At 39.1% G+C, this 19,075-nt stretch overlaps 1 protein-coding gene across 5 annotated transcripts in view; it reads left to right on the top strand.

The window, feature by feature from the left end:
- LOC119120235 (MAM domain-containing glycosylphosphatidylinositol anchor protein 1) overlaps positions 1–19,075 on the top strand; it is a 96,719-nt gene that overhangs the window by 36,962 nt on the left and 40,682 nt on the right. For all 5 annotated transcript variants that reach the window (XM_037246952.1, XM_037246951.1, XM_037246948.1 and 2 more), the window contains one exon: positions 5,169–5,343. In XM_037246952.1, coding sequence (XP_037102847.1) covers positions 5,169–5,343 — 175 coding nt within the window. The remainder of the gene's footprint in view (positions 1–5,168; positions 5,344–19,075) is intronic.

The following is a 19,075-nucleotide window of genomic DNA, read 5'->3' as shown; positions in this document are numbered from 1 at the left end:
CCATCCATCCATCCATCCATCCATCCATCCATCCATCCATCCAAATATCGGGCATACTTACAAATACAAAGAAAATTAAATTGTAAGAATAAATCGTAATAATTGCAATTTAATTCAAGTTGGCAATCTGCTGTAAAGACATTCCACCATCCTTAAAACCTGATGATTCCACTGCTTCCTGTAATGTTATCACAGCTTGGGAATCATATTACTCTGGCGAAATGACCAATGCAGTCATTCATATCGTATGACAAGGTTAAAGAGAAGGAAGGCGTGTTCAATATCAATGAGTCAGTTTTATTGAGCGCTGTGCAGCCCCACCTCTACTCCTACATGGCAAAGTTGTATTACTCTCTTTAAAAGATGGATTTGAGAGTATATCGATTTATCATTTCATAAATCCCCCCCTTGGTAAGGTTCAAGCTGATCTTGGACCAATCAGCATCCTCTAGAAACACAGGTGGATAGATAGATAGATAGATAGATAGATAGATACTTTCACTGGCCTTGATTGAAGTCCAGTTTGGCCACTCCCACAGTGGTGCACACCTCCCTCTTGTAGATCTCCTGACCCCACGCTCAACTCTAACCCGCCGCCACTGAGAATTTCCATGGAGAATTGAACCCTCCTTTGTCACTCATCTTCATCAACAACCACCTGAACGTGTATCCGCTGAATCCACAACTCTTCATTCATTCAATGCAATTTATTGCAGTATATCTTCGACTACTTGCGATTGTGTTCATTTGCCGCTCTCATACTTCACTCAGAGAAGATTATGCAGCCTCTGTGCTTTTATACGGTCTGTGCATTTCTGAGGCTCTGTGTGTGTGTTTCTGTATCTGTGTGTGGTAGTGCGCTGGCGCCAAGTAGTATTCCCTGATAACAGGATTACCATCTTAAGCCTATTCACGGTGAGTGAGCCAGCTGGATGGATAAAGCAGTGTATCGTTGACACCGCTGGCGTTACATCAACAAATGCATAAAAAGAAGGAGTAGACAACGAGCATAGCAAAGCTCATCATGGGTTAGTGAGGGGGAGGAGAAAGGATTACAAACTTTTTAACACACAAAGAAACCACAGTGCTACTGAGGGCTGGTGCTTTGAAAGATGTCAGACAAGGAACAGATTCAAGTCTCACATTGCTTAATTTCAAATGTTACATAACACTGAACATATGCATGAAAAGTCGACTGGTACTTTGAAAGATGTCAGAGAAGGAACAGATTCAAGTCTCACATTGCTTAATTTCAAATGTTTCATAACACTGAACATATGCATGAAAAGTCGACAGGGATCATTCCAAAAAAAATACAGACAAACTGGAAATTGGATGCACATTAAGATAAGGAATCGACTGGTCAGCTGTGGATTTGCTTTTTGATCCTGGTTTTGATCCATTATTTGTTCTGGATAGCAATTATTTGCTAGATTAACGACTTTTAATTACGCTGTCAGATATGTAATTAAAGTATCTAATCGGATTAAATGATGATCAAGCCTTTCGACCCCTGTGGACCCCTTTGACTTTGTGGATATATCCTGGACTTTTATAATACCTTGCATAGAAGCAAGGACCATGTCAGCATTGTAATGGAGCAAATAAGAGTTTTTTTAGTTGACGTGTCAGGGAAATTTCCTGTCTGATGGACTGATGGCTGTTTTGTAACTTTGAGCCTTAACAATGTTATGTTCCAAAATACACTTTTTTGTAACAACCTTTTAATGGGAAAAAACATTTCAGTATTTCAGTATCTTTTTTTGTTTTGTGATGCCTCAAACTGTAAAAAAAAAAACATGACTGAGAAAGGCCTTTTGAAGGTCAGATAAAAATTTAATTATAGCGCTACAACTAAGAAACCCGTGATGACCCCATTGCTGAATCACTGGATGACTCGAGTGTGGCTTGAAATAATGTTGACAATTTTTGTGACACTGATTGTGACACACCCTCTGTTTACACAACAAACTATGTTAGACTAAAATTGTTGGCATTTTTTATCCCTTATGGCCGACAATCCGAGATTCTCCAAAATTTTACCTTCTACTCAAATCCAAAAGTGATGGATCTGTTGCAAGGGTTCGTTAGTGGTAATTAGTGGTTTAAAATGTTTTACATAAAATACCCTCTTCCACATCGACCCTTTGAAAATCATACTTGACGAATATATTCGTTGATGGCAGTAAAAATTTGGATTCCATCGGACAAATATAAACATTCACGGCGGTGAATGAGCTGAACAAGCACTTGTACGAGAAAGCGTGAAAGCTACACTGCAGCAAACATCAATAGTCCTTTCGACTTCTTTTTGCGTGAGAATTTCCAAGTCATTGAGACAGCTAGCAAGTGATGTCAAAGCCATGTTTGCTTTCCTTTTCTGCACTCCAGTCAATGCAGTTCATTGCTTAGGCCTCTGGTGTTGTTTAGTTGTGCTGACAGCTTACACTTTAGACAGCGGGCCAAAGAAGTCTGACAGCAGCTGGGTGAAATCTGCTGGATCCTGTTGTGATGTGTCACTCTGATGAGAGAAGCGAGCGGCTCTCAGACAGATCAGCAGGCAAGAAGCTGTGCGTGTGTGTGTGTGTTTTTCGGAGCATGGCCAGAAAGATATTTTTACATGTAAGGACAGAATGTCACAGGGATTCAGAGATTGAGACAGACATCTAAAGATGATAAAAGGTACGTTTCAGAGGCTAATACAGACGAATAAAATGAAATATGAGAAGCCATACTTATGCGCAGACTAGGGGTGTCCAAACTTTTCCTCCAAAGGCCACATACAGAAAAAATGAAAGATGTAAGGGCCACTGTGACATTCTTTGTTCAACATCAAGCAATTATAATCCATAGTTTATAAGAGCTACCCAGAATAAACGGACATCTTTAAAGCTGTGTTTACTCGAGGACCGTGATAAATCATGATATGTTCACCTATCAGACCTTGACAATAAAGTGAAGAAGAAAAATATTGATTTCATATCTTACAAGCTATATTGTCAGTTAAAATAATAGCGCATATAAAGTCAGCCCACTATGCATCATGTGAAATATTATGGTTGCTCTTCAAATGTACATTATTCAACGTACTGCCAGTAATGACCGCACAAAATATGACCGCTAATGGGAATTTTACATGCCTGCTGCTTTAATGTATTTCTTTTCAGAGCACTCTGATTGTGGCCATAATGGAGCCACCTTCTCTTAAAAACATTCAAACCCTCACAAATAAATCTAATACTGACACTACTGTTTTCTCAGAAGTCCAGAATGGATTCCTCACACTATCTTTATCTTTGCCTTGAATTAGGGGAAAATAGAAAATAATCACACAGAGCCAGGTTGGGTGTGTCAGGATGTTGCTCCAGCAGAGTGAGGTTCTTCTGGGCCTGGAAGTGGAGGCTTTTCTGAGGACGTGGGTTGTTGTGGTAAAGTAGATGAGAGTTATCCTGCCAAGATGAACAGAATGAAGCAAGGATGTATTAATTCAGACTGGCATCCAAATGTTGTCATACACAAAGTATTCCCTCATTTCCGCAGCTTCTGATGTTCTTCTGACATTTTGAAATTGAAACATATCTACAAGTGACAGCATGACACAGCTGAACTCAAACCGCATTTTATGTCAAGTCATTTCCCAGGGGAACTGCACATGACACCCTAAAAGAAAAAAAGGGGAGGGGGGGCTCTCAACAAATGTAAATGTGGTTGTCTATCGGGATGTGCGGCATTCAAATGAAATGTATTTCAAGTCAAGATCTAATACGAAGTGAGAGTTGGACTTTGCTGTAAAAGAAGACTTTGGAAGAAAGAAGCTGCCAGTCATTGAAGAGATGAAGGGGGGGAGCATTGGAAGATATCCACACGGCTCCATCCTCAAGAGACTTACACACACACACACACACACACTGAAGCAAGCAAGTAAGGAGCGCACATGCAGGTGATGGCATTCAGCTGCCGGTGTCACAGGCTGACAAAATCTCCCCTCTCGGCTGCCTGTCATCTGCATCACATTCAAGATCTCTTTTATTCACATTATCACCTTACCACTCGGCTGTATTTTCACTTCATCCACCTCCCCAGTGAAGGAACTCGCAGCACCTTTTTCTCTGCCCGTCACACAGCTGACAGCCGCGTTTTTTAGATACTACAGTCGAGCACGCTTTTTGATTCCTGCTCTTTCTTGCACATACACACACAAAAGATCTTATACACACACATACACACAGGCCCTTTAACTCAAAAGACCTCCACTACATGTTGGGCTCATTGTCTACATCTACCATGTCCTTTATTTTTTAATCCTTGTTGATTTTTTTCCCCATTCATTCATTTACATCCGGCTTGTTAACACCACTCCTCACTTTGTGTGTCAAATTTAAAATTGTCATTTTTTACTTTAACACTTTGCCTTTCACAAAGGGACACACATGCACACTCAGGGTAAATGACAAGTGGAGTCAGCAAAGCATGGCCAAGCAGAGTTTGGGTCATTGCTCACCTTGACCAGTTTGATCAATGGCAGAGTGCCTGATCTAAATCCCTCCTACAAACAGAGCTGAATAAACAGACACACAGCTTTTGCATGGGCCCCTGATAATCCACTAATCCATATGGCACAAGTTTTTTAACACACACACCCATACACACACACACACACACACACACACACACTGTACATGCAGTGACTTTTACCCATTATCCTCTTTGACCTCCTCAACAGAACATGACTGATAGCCACGGAGGTTGATAACTGATAGAGGGGTTAATAGGGATTAATGGGATGCACACACAAACACACAGTAAGAATAAAAGTCACCCAGGCTGAGTTTACAGGCTGTCGTGTATCTGAGTGGATGTTTGTGCAGTGGATTAGTGGAAGGAATGCTTTGTTTCTCCTCATGGCGTAATTCGAGCGTGAAAAGCCTTTTAGAGTTGGTCTCCAATGCTGAATGGTCCTAGATGAGCGTCATGGACGCCACAAGTGCTGCAGTGCCTAGTGTCACTCACTGTGTCCATGATTTCCTCTCTACAAGTCACACAAACTAATAATTTCATATTGATCCCGCCTGTTTTTGTATCACTAGATTGTGTTCACATGACTTTCTGCTCATCTCGTCCAGGTTGGAGTGACAATGCCTAAACAGGTCTTCTATTCTTCTCCTCAGGTACGATGGACGAAGACAGCCGGCAGCGCCTCCGATAAATTCCAGGAGACGTCCATCTACAATGAGACGTTGCGCATCGAAGGCATCCAGAGGGTGCAGGGGGGTCGCTACTACTGCAAAGCCGACAACGGGGTGGGGGTGGCTGCCATCAAGTCCATCCGTGTAGATGTGCAGTGTAAGTAAATGAGGAGGAGCAGCACTCCTTCCACATGTAGCTGACTCTCACTCGAGCCATTCCCACGGACGAAGGAAGCCAGGGACGATATGGGGCGATTGAGGGAAGCGAGAGATGAAAGACAGATTGAGGAGATTTCAGGTGGGAATGGCTTCCAGGAGTATCTGATGATTTACGGTGGAGGGGATGAAAAGCACAGCTGGTGCATTGAAGGGCAGATTCATCGAGTAAGTAGAACTTTGGTATCTGGGAGTGAAGATAAGAAGATGCAACAAAGTATAAAAAAATATATATACTTGCTAGTAAAGTGCAGAGATAATGCAGGTGTGTGGTCCTTCAATTAGATTTAATCCCCTTTGGAAAAAAGTCTCAGATGCTCCTGGGTGAAAAGTGAAGTCAGCTGGACTTTCTGAAAGCTTTACAACAGTTAGTCCGAGTAGTACGGGCTCCCTAACCCAATGCTTCTCTGGTCACTCATCACTCAAAATGTTCCAAGCCATTAGACTTGAAAGTACCTGCTGCAGTCAATTCTTATTGAAAAGAAAGTTCTTCTTTGAAAAGTAATTTGAACTGTAGTCTATTACAGTAAGTCAGACTTTTATTGTTTGAAAGGTGCAATCTTTTACAATAAAACATCTCCTTCTGCCCAGACACTAATAATTACGAGACGAGTAATTTCCCAGAGTGACACTAGCCACATCCTGGTTGTAGACGTAGTGCTAACAAATGGGGGAGAAAGAAAGAAGAAAGACTTATAGTGAGAATTATTTCAATACAATTTGAGGGCAATACTGTACTGTATGTACCAAATGGTTTGGCTGAGCTTTAATAGGCTCGGGACTTTTTTTTTTATATTCATTGTGTGTCTTTAGTGGACAAGCTCATTTTTAAGTTCCGACATCTCTCTTAGATCATAAGTGGTTCGATAACATGAGGTCATATTACTGTAATATGTGATAAAATCACCACAAATATGTTCTTATAGACCAGGGGTGTCAAACTTGTTTTTGTCACGGGCCGCTTTGTAGTCATAATTTCCCTCGTAGGGGCATTAAGACTGTCAATACAGTATAGGCTACCCAACAAACTGATTAATAACTAGTTTTGAAATCAGAGACTAGTTAAAACTGTTCAAACAGTTTAAAAAGATGAACGGTATTTTGAAATTGCTAGCAATATCTATGTTTAAAAAGTGAAGAAAATGTGTAATTGTAATAATGACAAAGTTGATACAAAATATTTCTTTTGGGGGCTACATAAAATGATGTGGCGGGCCGTATCTGGCCCCCGTACCTTGAGTTTGACATCTATGTTCTAAGCTATGTTCTCTGGTGATGGTCATTAAACCCATCAAATGGCAAAACGAGAACATTCTAAATTCATGCTAACATGTGACCACTGAGAAGCCTTGTCGTGTCATAGGGGCCCCGTGCTGCTGTTGCTTGTGTCACTGCCCCACTGTCCCCGTGAGCCAGGAGCCAGGTCATGGTCATTTGCCGTACACCCTTTCACACACAACAACGAGCAGTCCCACACACTCGTATCTCCACTTGCATGCTTATTTCCCAGCAGGCTTAAAATCCTTATTAATTCACTCCAGGCATACGTTGCCCCAAACAGTTCCTTCCATCATTGATCCAATCCTTTAAATGGCCATTTTAAAGCCTGATTTTCCAAGGGCTTATAAGACAAAAAAAAAAATCAATTCCGTGTAGTACATTTACTAAATTCATCTTGCCTTCAGTCCTGTTGTGTGCGCAGTCCTCAATAGCATTTCACAGACCCTTACCATCAAACCTCTTAAACCAAACAATTTAACCTTCACACTCTCACCCAGTCACACACACACACAGATTTATCGTTCATCCACTCCCCTTACCTTAATGAGGGCCCCCTCCTTCCGTGCCTCTCCCCATGGCACCCCTCAACTGGGGAGCTGGTAATTGCTGGGGTGTCGGCCGGCTTGTATCGTCGGCGTAGAAGCAACGGGACTTCTGTGAGGCTAACTAGCTCTGACGGCCAAAGCTTGTTCAATTACCCATCCCCCAAACGCAGGGGTCAGAAGCAATTCTAGCGAGCCATTTCCTACTTGGCGGTGGAGCTAAAGCGATGTAACAATTAGCAATGGCTGCCAGGTTAATAGTAGAGATATCAGAAGAGACTGCTGCCAGTGATTCGGAGAAGGCACATAAAAGACACTTTCAATGGCATTAAGAGCAGTTAATGGAGAAAAAAAAAACAGGTGGAGGGCAAATTATGGAAATTGTCATCTACAAATAAAATAGACGTCATATTGTCAACTCCTTCCAATGTCACGTTTTTTTCCAAGGAACTGAGCTACAACACAATTTCACACACTCAGTTAATATTTTTATAGCCTTCACACAAGATGAAAAATGCACTTGGATTTTGAAAGGTTGGAAGCAGACTGAATGGCAGATGGAACTACAAAAGAAGAGGAAAAATGAGCCGAGAAATTCAAGACTGGAAAAAAATACTGCCTGAGTGCAGTCGTCCGAGAGGGAACATACTCAAAGCTAAAATAATCAGTTGTTTTCAGAAGGCTTGTCACATCTGTCCTTTTTGTCACCAACCTAACATTTATTAATTTCACGCTATGCTCAATCACTAGTTTAGTCCAAAAAAATGAGATCAATCGTATTTCGTCTGCCTGTCACAAAATCCATGCATAAAAACTTCCGTCACCTCACTTCAACCCCCAACTGCAAACACTCTCCCTAGTTCTCTTTAGATCCCCATCACATAGACTCACCCTTATCAACCAGATGACCGATGACCTGGAACCCTAACGACTGAGACAGTGGGGCAGTGTTCAGGCGAGGGTTAACTACAAGTAGCCTCTACTGATGGGATGGACTTGGTTCAGAAACCCAACCGATGATACATACATATTTAGTCTGAAAAGAGAAATATTATGTAATTATATGGGGGGGTGGCAGAAGAAAGGTTCGATGTTCTCCGCTGGCTATTCTGCTCCGGACAGCACCAGGTAAGTGGCAGTCTCCACGGGTCAATGCTTTTGAATACATCATTAATAGTGATGATGACAAAATGGATTCCCATTATGTCGCATGACTGACTTATGACAGCGTTGATGAAGCTGATGATATGTCCCAAATGCCTCCTTAGCGAGCTTCTATTTATTGCCGTCAATCCAGACATGTTATTTAGTCATGTAGAGAGTTTTAATTGAATATCATCTGCATGACATTGAATATGACGACAGCTCACTCAACGATGAAATACGACATACGATGCTTGAGTAAACGATTAGGAGCGAGGCTATAAGGTGTTGATCGAAGTGCATCCGCTAGTGGGAAAATTGACAATTTTGACACAAACTTAATGATTTGTGTCAGAACTTGCTGGATGGTGATTGTCATGTAGAATAACAGCTTGTGGTTCTTAGCAACCTGTCGATAATTCACTGGGAAATTGGATGGTAACAATCAGTATGGTCGCTCGCTTTTATCATGGTGATTCATTGGTCAGGATTAGATAAAATGTTTTTTTTTTATTCATGAAGCCGATCTTTGACATTAATTATCATGCACAATTTTCATTTGTGCAGTCTTGGTTGTTCCCATGCGGTCATTAAACTTGATGATGCTTATTCAAGTGGGACCTGATGTACTCCTTTTGTGGTACAAAAAGAAAAAGGTCTGAGACAGATTTTGCATTTCTTTCTCTTGTCGTCTTATTGAAGAGACATTTTGCCTTTCCCGTTTTATTTTTTTTAGCTGAGTGGTAACCTTGATTTACAAATGCCCCCAATTGTGGAATTTTGAGTCATCGGTGTTTTTTTTTTTTTTTTTTTGAATATGTGGAAAAGCAAAACACATTGAAAATGGCCAACTGGAGCTGGAGTCTCCTGAGGTCACTCACTAGGTCACGCCCACCTAAAAACAACAAATAGTAGTTATTTTTTTGTGGGGGGGGTTGGGTTGCAACAGATTAATGGTTTTTGAATTTATTTTAATGAGAAACATTGTTAGACTATATGGGTAAATCGACTATCTTTGTCACGGAACGAAAAAAATCAAAGTCAAGGTAGCGCTGTAAAATAACAAAAGAACAAAACCCGCTAACCTTCCACATGATTGTGTAAACATACTTCAGTGAGTTTGTGTAACCTTGGCATGACTCCACACCTGGCTCGTCCTCACAACACGTATGCTTGAGAGGACGCATGCAAGGAGGCTGAAACCCACGAGGGCTAGCTTGTGACGTTAGTATCTTCTCCGCCGGGCTTTTGGACATGCCCTAGCTGGAGCATGAAGAACACAAACTGACACGAAGCAGGAAAACTTTTTTGTGTGAAAAAAGGAAGAACCTCTGGAAAGATAGCGTGACCTTTTGACAGATTAGAAGTTAAAAAGGTGATTCATTGTTCCAAGACGCACGGAAGCTCACTTCCCATTGCTCTTCATCTCAGTCATGTTTTCTGATTTGTTTTTTAACTTGTTCTTTGAAGCGGTGAATCGTCCTCTTGCTCTTTGTGCAATGTTTTATTCGAGGTTCGATTGATTTTCCTCAGTTTGCACTTTACAAAGTGATTTGTGTGCGTTGCAAAATGCCTTGTCTCGTTGGGATCTATCTCCTCTACTTTCCTCTGTTTTTCATCTTTTTAATGGTACTTTGTTGGACACTTCTGTGCCAGTTTTAACTTTTTAATATTGAGGCTCATCTGTGTCTTGTTAAGGATTAAATACTTACAGACTCCCTGTTCAGTGCCCCTGCTTTGCGTTTTAACAGATTATTGTGCAATTGTTGCAGTGTGCTTTGTTTATTTGTATATTTTGTCATTTTAAATCATTACTCATGTCTCCATTTAAATTTTCTTCCTGGGATGAGTCTGTTTAGGATTGGCTTGATTCTGATGGCGGCTGCTGTCTACCTATTTGTCATATAGGAGAGGTCATACTGTATATACACATGCAAAAGTAAAGATTAGTTTACAAAAATACTTTTTAGGCTTGGAAATAATTGCCACAGGGCCACTATCTTCAAACATAATGCGTTTGTATTCTTAATTAAGGAATTAACCCAATAGTGTACCTTAGTGTAGCAACCGTGGTGCTGATTTGGAACTTGTGTATTTTATAACTATTCTTCGTCTTTGGTTGTACTGATGAAACGGCATACAAGCGTGACAAGGATGGCCTATTCAAAAGACAGATTCGAGTTCAAGTGTGTGACCAAAATGTAAATTCATTCCCATGTCACTGTTTTCTCCATCAGGGGAAAATGTCTTGATGCTACATTGGGTGCGATACTGTTGGTAATGTGCAAACGTCCCGGGGCTTTTCACACTAGCACGCACTGCTGTGTTTTGGCCAGAAGGTGTGCAGCATCACAAAGTGTGAATAAACAACCGCACAGCTATTGCCAAGGACAGCAAAACCCCTGTTTTATGGTTTGTAATATCGACATAAAGGGGAATCAATGTTCCAAACGTGACTTGCGTCAACATAAGGGAACAACAACAACAACAACAAAAAACTCATGTTGAGGACGAATTTCTATATACAGCGCATTATGTCTGGCCTTTAAAAAACATAACGTCCGAGGTACTGTATTAATGTTATGTTCGGTTGAGAGATTCAGCTGCCTGTCATGATGAACTTCGAGCGAGATAGTTTAGATTAACGATCAAGCCACTGACTTACATTTTTACAAAATCACAAAAGCTGGAAAAAGGGCATAACATTGCTAAAGTAGCTCATGCGTACAAATCTGGAGACTGTCGTTTATTCAACAAGTCCTACCCTATTTTTGTTTCTCAAAGATTTTGTAAATTATATATAAGTATATATATATAGATATATATAGATATATGTATTTATGCATGTAATATATATACATATGTATGTATGTAATATATACATATGTATGGATATATATATATATATATATATATATATGTAGCTGAAGTCGTAAATTAGCCAGGTTCTTTGTTTTCTCCATCTCTCCATTGTATTGTCATTTTTTCATCACTCCTGACAGCATTCGTTTCACCCCTGCTCAAATATGCTAATTAAATGATCAGACTGAATGGAAAATACACGACATACTCGCAAATGCTATTATAACTGGGGAGTGGGTAGAAGATGAGCAGAACTGTGGTAATTTTCACCTTCATGGCTGACAGATTATCATGCCATTGTCAACTCTGTTGGAAATTAACGTGACAGAACACTAACGTGGATTTAATTTGCAATCACTTATATTGGATGACCGCATTTTGTTTATAGACTTGCTTAAGTTTCAATTAAGAAAGAGGATTTTACAGCTCAGTTTAGACTGACATGGTTATATCAGTTCATCAATATGGACCTGCCGTCAAAGAAAGATATTGTAAGGAGGGAATATGTCACTCTTTCTATCAAGTTTAATTTGGTCCTGTATTGTCACTTTTCGTCCTGGTTTTTCTAACTTAAGCAAGCAAAAATGTATTCCATAGATATGGCTAGGCGCTCGATATGAAAAGGTACGCCAGCTATTGTCCTTTTCCTCATGAATACATCTGTTTTTGATTAAGTTCATCTTTGATATTTAAGCTCAGTCGGATGAAACGTCTGGCGGGGCATTTCCTTCTCGCGTGACATTCATCTTTAATGTCTCGTTGCTTTATCTGCTTCATGAGAATATGAATAAACGTGCGTACTGTGTTAAAATCACTACATTTATTCCAAAGGACTATATTATGTTTTCTTGAGTTTTAATAACGCTTCTTCGGCTTGTCTACACATATTTTGTGTTTTGCTTAAAAGTAAAAAACACCAGGGCTCACTTACTTTTGAACATATTTGCTTCTTTTTCGTTTAAATTGTTGCTCCGGACAAAGGGACACCTCACATTTGCGTTAACTTGATTTTGTTGCAATTATTCCGAACAATGGTAATAAACAAATGTATTCGATTTAAAGTGTTTATACTGAGCGCAAAGATTAAATGGAACCTAGCCAGAGATTGGATGAAGCGTATTAAAAGCCTTAAAGGAAATTGCAGGATGTGAAAAATAGCTGGTATAAAAGCACTCATGATGTGTAGCACTGTAAATGGAGCACGCATGCAGAAACAATTGTCTGGACTCAAATGGTCTTTTAATGAACCGGCTGTCGGAATGCATCTGTGTAATGATCACGGGCTTATCGTGCTTTTCTTTACCTGAGCTCTCTGCACTTTGTCTTATCGAATAGATGTGAGTGCTTTCTTCGGAGGTGGCCTTCTGTCCTCGAGCCTCTGTGGTTTTTCTTTTTAGTGGCCTGCGTTCCGTAAGGGCGCCTGTCAAAATAGTTGACGTATAAAAGCACCTCAGGTCAAATACAAACCTTTGTGGGATGCTACTTTTGAAATACTGTTGGAAGGAGAAGTAAATGGTTGCGGTATTTTTGTTTTATTTTTAATTGTTCAGCTAAGGCACATATTTATTTACTAAAGAAATGACTTTGCTTTATTAGTTTAGTTTGTGTCCTTCAGAGTGCGCTGGAAACTTTCCTCCCAGGAATTTCTGGCAGTTTGACAAGAATGCATTATCGATTTATTTTTGCCTTCAGCATGACTTCTTGTCGTCATAAAGATGTTAAATCAGGGTCTGATTTTGAAATCAAATAAAAATGCTCACCAGTGCTTTTCATACATCCAAAAGAAACAAATAATCTCACTTATTTCAGACACTGATTATATTGTGCTGGAAATCCCACTGGCCTTGCATTTTTTTTTTTCCCCCTGTCCTCATTGGGCAGGTTTTTACTTAAATAACATCCTATTTTTTTCTTTTTCTTTCTCGATATTGTCAATAGCAACCAACATGAAAATACCTTAGCAACCAATACTAAAAGCACTTTAGTGGGAACTGGCCATTTATATGTGCCTACTCCACTTTTGGCCTCTCTAACTGCTTTTTCTTCTTCACATTGGTAACTTGCCAAGAGGTGCAAGCCATGCCACAATATCCATAATGAGTCAACTTTAGCACCGCCATATTTCGTATTTCCGGTACTAAGAAGAGCGCAACATTGACCAAATGAGCCACAATTTACACTGAACCCGAAAGAACTAATTTGATATGACACAATGCTTTTCCACCATTTAAACGAACCCCCCCGTCTATTTTCTGACAACATTGACAGACCGCATGTACGTATTAAGCGAAGCCTGCGGTACATCACCTTTGTATATTGAACAGTGGTGATTAATGCCTGACAGGCTGTGTGTGAGCAGCGTTTTAACAGCTTTTGCAGTCACACTTGTAATTAGCTCGGTGTCATTTCCTCAATAGAGCGTGACATAAGGTGCTAAAGGTAAACACCTCCGTCTATTAGGTATATTCATTTGCAAAGTTGAATTAACTCATGGGTGAAAATGTTGGGCGGTATGTGCTCTATGGATTGTAATAAGTGTTTTATACTTTCAAAATAAATATAAAAAAAAATACAAAAGATTTTTACTTAGGTGGTAGTCTTGCATATTAAAAACAAATTTGAATGGTCTAGACATTATATGCACGTGGAGAAGTTTCATAGTTTGTGTTGTCAGACAGACAGATGGATGAACAGATGGCGATGAAGAGCATAAATCACAATCAGTGTGCCATTGCGTCCCAGGCATATGCTTAATATGACAATTAATATGTACGCTTTTACAATTTGGTGCCATATATCAACATTTCAGGCAGTAGTTATATCAAATAGATGCAATTAAAAAACTGGAGGCGTCAGAATCATATTATGTGGAAGTTGCTCTTTCATGCCACTTAATTTATAGAAAAATAGGATTTGGAAGAAAAAAAATTGATTTCGTATATTGGTCCCTTAGGGATTATTTTGAGTGTTCAGTTAATGGCAATCTGATGATGAAGATCTGAAAAAATGTTCAGTAAACAAACCATTCATATGACATTCATACAACACAATTAAGTCATGAGCAACAGTACACAAAAAACAGATAACAGTTAAAAATAGAAGAAGATGACTTAATGTCAGTGCAGTGACAAATAAGAGCAATAGCGACGCAAGAAGACAGACCAAACACTTATCTAAGTGAGGAAATACAAAGGGCCCTAGAGGTAAACCTAGAGGGATGTCACCTTTAAAAGTCACAGAGTCAGGTCATTTCGAAATGGAGTGAAAACCCTCCAAAAAAATTTATCACTATTATTTGTTAAGAAACAATTAACAGAAGTAGAAATGATGCGATGTGACAGTTTGAGTTGAACAAAACCATCATGACCTATTCTCACTACTGTCTCACTACTGTGCATCCCTACACAGAATTTTACAATAATGACGCTTTTGATAGGATGGCTTTAAATGTCTTTTACGTATGCATGCCCGCACATATGGTAGAGTCTACAACTATGTTCCTGTCACTAGAATCTTGAGTGTTCATGCGCCATGATTGTATGTGCTGATAACATGTGACATCGGTTTACATGACATTTTGTGGATGTGCATGTTAATATATTAGCACGAGAAGCTACCACACTTGGAAGAGAGAGAGAGTGCTTTACAATATCACAGAGAGTAATATATTACATGTATTTAAGAATTATATAAATAATTTCATAATGATGGGCTATGACAAGAGAAAAAACGTCCTGCATAGAAATCTGCAAAATTCTGCAAATTATGATGCCCAAAATCACCAGGTCAGACGTTAACAACAATTACATAAGATTTTCACAGTACGTCGTGTAATATGAAAAGCAGTGCAATGATATTGATTATCAGAGGTGGCAAATCTAGGTAAAGAAAGTAAAAATCCTGCCAGAGTTTGGCTTTAGCCAGAGGCGCTTCTCCTCAACCGACAGGTAAACGAGATCCCTGAATAGAACCACCTTGAAGGCTGGTTGAAAAATGATCACCGTTCTTATGTGAGGTTACCTATACCACCCCTCAATTTTTCAATATTTTTTATGGCCAAGAGTTACAGTATGTGGATTTCTTTCAGATGGCAGTTTATCTGTGTCTCATGCATATTTAAATGCAGGCTTGATGTTCACACCAAATGTCTAGAAAGAAAAAAAATGTATGTGATATACAGTGCTTAACAAATATATTAGGCCAGCACTCAGTGAAAAATGTATGCCATGGGTTCTGAATTAATAGCAGTTGACCAGAATAATCAGCATTTTATTCTATTATGTAAAACTATGCTGAAGTGCAATGTTTATAATTGTGTAGACTAATATATACATCCATTTTCTGCAAAGTCCATAATGTGACATGTGAAGAAAAAAAACGGTTGAAGAAACTTTGTGAGATGCTGCAAAGTTACTTTTGTGATATTTTTATATGAGGTATATTATGTTTTTTTTCTTTTGAGCTTTCCAGGAAGCGCGCGATGCTGAGTACTGTAATTGAACACGGTGAACTATAATTTGCGCAAGCCAAAGAAGTGGAAGTTGAGACCACCTGTTCAATCCAGTTATTCATTTATTTGTTATTTTTACCCATTATTGACGCACGCTGCCATATTCGAGGTAAAGGAAATAAGAAATACATCAATTTTTTCTGGTTGGTTTCCTGTGGTGATTACATCACAGACAACACATGGCAAAACATTTTGCTCTGCGTTTATAAAATATAACATCAATCATACCATCTCCAATTGCCACTTTTAGATTTGTATGTAAAACAGTTTTATTTTGAGCACATTTCCGAGGTCACATCAAAGCATTTGGAATTCTAAATAATTATTAAAAGTTGTTTTTAACAATGTGAATAAGAACAGCTTTGCTGAGAAGCATTACGCAGAATTTAATTTGAATTAACATTTAATTAAAGGAATTTGTTAAATTAGCATCCCCATGACGTGGCAGCAAATAACACAGCCCCGTCCTTTTAGTGGGTATTCGTGATCACATTTCAGGGCAGTCTTTTGAGGTCAATTTACTGAAATTTATGCACCCACTGGTACAATTATTGATGATGATGATGTGTTGGAGTGCAATGAGCGCAAAATGAGCTCCAATTTCAAGTGGGCAAGGTGAAGCTTTGCTTTCATTCTTGTCTTGTCATTCGCTATTTGTTACAGTTACCACGTTATTAGAATGGAAAGCTAGTGAAGTTGTGTTTTTTTGTATCAGAATAAATCAAAATGTTATTGAAAAGATAGAAGCAAAAACTTTTTGGAAGTGGGTGCCAAGGGCGAGGTCATCATTCATGTAGGCGCAGATGACAGATTTTTAGTGTAGGGCAAAGAGTATCAAGAAATGACTGAAACATTTGGCTTCTCCTAAAATGTAAAACATTTCCGTACGTAGTTTTGATGTTTGATCAAATCATTCAAATTCAAACAATGGCCAACGCTATTAATGAATACCGCAAGGACTGAAATGGGTCTCTGTGGAATTGAGACCTCTTCTGAAGTCATTGCAAAAAAAAAAATAGGAATTGGTCATTTTTTTCCGCTATTATTTTAGCACCACTTCAGGCATCAGGACCATATAACATTTTTTATTCAGGGTTGGAGAAACATTTCTATTCAAGAGAGAACAAAATGCATTTGGTCGCAGAGAGGTGTGTAGAATGATAAGATTGGAAGAATAGGGCTCGATCAACGGAAACTGTTGCTTTTGGGAAAATGAACATTAGGGAAAGATTTTTGATCTGGATTTTTTCCCAAGATTTAAAAGAAAAAAACATCCCAAAAGTAACAATGTGCTAAAATCATCTATCCTTCAATATCTGACACAACACCTTTTATGAAATGGAAATTAAGCAAAAGGATCTTTGATTTCTTGAGTATTTGTAGCCGACTTCAAACTGGGCAACCCCCCCTCACGGCATCTGTATTCATCAGTGCCATAAAGCCAAGACAATCTTAATATTATTTTACGGCAATGACATTTTTCATCCCATCTGTCGCCAATAACTTCCAACTAAGGTTTTTATGCCTTTGCCCTCGCATCTCTTACACTCACACTCAGTTTCAAGCTCTATATCAATCCTTACTATTGCCTCCACAATTGACTCATTGTATGCATTTTGACCCTTCCCACTCCTTTCCCCCTAATTCTATCCTTTCTCTTGTGCAAGCTTCCCTCCTACCACATCTTCAGTGTTCCGTTTATGGCCAGCTGCAGCGGGGCTGGGTAATGAAGGCAGCGTTATAAAGTATGGACGGTGCCTCGGGGCATTCTCACAGATAGAAAAATTGAAATAGGACGAGAATGGAGATGGGGGGGGGCAGAGATCGGAGGATTAAGTTATGAGACGCACAAAAAATGTTGAGAATGTAGTGGAATACACCAGAAACAAAGTCGAGGATGATGTATGAATGATGTCGTCCTGGTGGGAATGCGTCTGCCATTCCTATTCAGTCAGTTTACAGCGAGATCGCACTCCAATATTTTGTCCTGCTTTTGTTACACCAAAATGTTAGAAACAGTTCTCAATGAGATGTTGTGTAGTTGTAGAATAGTGCCGAGGCAAAATATGAATATTGCTTATAATCTCTTGGATGAGATACTGATGTCTCATGTCCAATTTTGTGCCGCGAACAATAGTGATAATGTCAAAAATGGCGGCAATATACTTTTAACTAATATTTTAGAATATTCTTGAAATAGAATAAATTAGATTTAAAAGTGGTGTTTGTTTTAAACTCCTGTCAAATAAAACTGCTACCATTTTTGGTTCTTTATAACGATTTCCCCTACTTTGCCATGAGGTGATAGTGTGTTCTCCCAGTGAGACAAAGATAACGACCGCTCTGACCTTGCAGTAACCTCAAGCATCTTCAGTAATTACAGCCATATGTCATTTAAAATTGCTAGCATTTTTTTCTTTGATACAAACGATACATACAAGATGAAAAGCAATTGTTTACATTGTGGTGATTTTGGACCAATAAGGGTTGATCTGCCAGGTCATCTTCGATACGAATCAAAATGAGTCGTATTCTGGCTTGGACAATGACAAACGATGCTCGGAAGTTTGAAGTAACTATTCTGACCCTCATGAAATCCGAACAATACAAACAGGAACTGATATGCAACTGTGTAAGTCATTAAATTTGAACCAATGGTACTAAATGACAACTAAACGGGATTGATAATAGAATTTACCAATCAAAATTATTAGCCCAATTATGAAACAATAATTATGCAGTGTTACATAAGACCTTAGTGCTAACAAGATGATTCCTTGCCACTAGCCACACATATACCGGTAATATAGGCACAACAAATCCACAATTTCTTCCTTATTTAAAAAACATGTTTCCTGATTCCAGAGTATAACAATTCAACAAGCTTTAGTTGCGTTCTAGTGCAAAATATATTATGGTGCGCAAAGGCAATAACAAATATAATCAACTGACTTTAAATCAGCCTGTAGAATAATCTCTGAAAGAAGTAAATAGAGAAATAAAACCTTCCCAGGATACAAACAAATATTTAATGAGAAATATTCAAATCACAGCCATCCCTCTCATGGCCCCGTGTAGTCGTTAGTATCATCTACTTAGGACAAATAAATGGCTCCCTCTAATATATGTCCTGTCAAGGAAAAACAGGTAGTAAGTGTAATTATCTTAGTTCATAGCCTCTTCTTCACACACAGACACAAAATAGTCGAAGAAAAGTGAAACGTGTCGGGTGCTTGCAAGACTACAAATCTAGGAAGTAACATAGAGTTACATTTTCTTAAGTGTGGTCTAGCTTGGCTCAGCAGTTTCTCGATCGTGCAAGCAAAGATTCTGGT

Source organism: Syngnathus acus, chromosome 3 (assembly GCF_901709675.1).
Source record: "Syngnathus acus chromosome 3, fSynAcu1.2, whole genome shotgun sequence".
NCBI classification, from domain to species: Eukaryota; Metazoa; Chordata; class Actinopteri; order Syngnathiformes; family Syngnathidae; genus Syngnathus; species Syngnathus acus.
The sequence above is the reverse complement of the archived record's forward strand: the minus strand, read 5'-3'. Positions and strand labels throughout refer to the sequence as shown.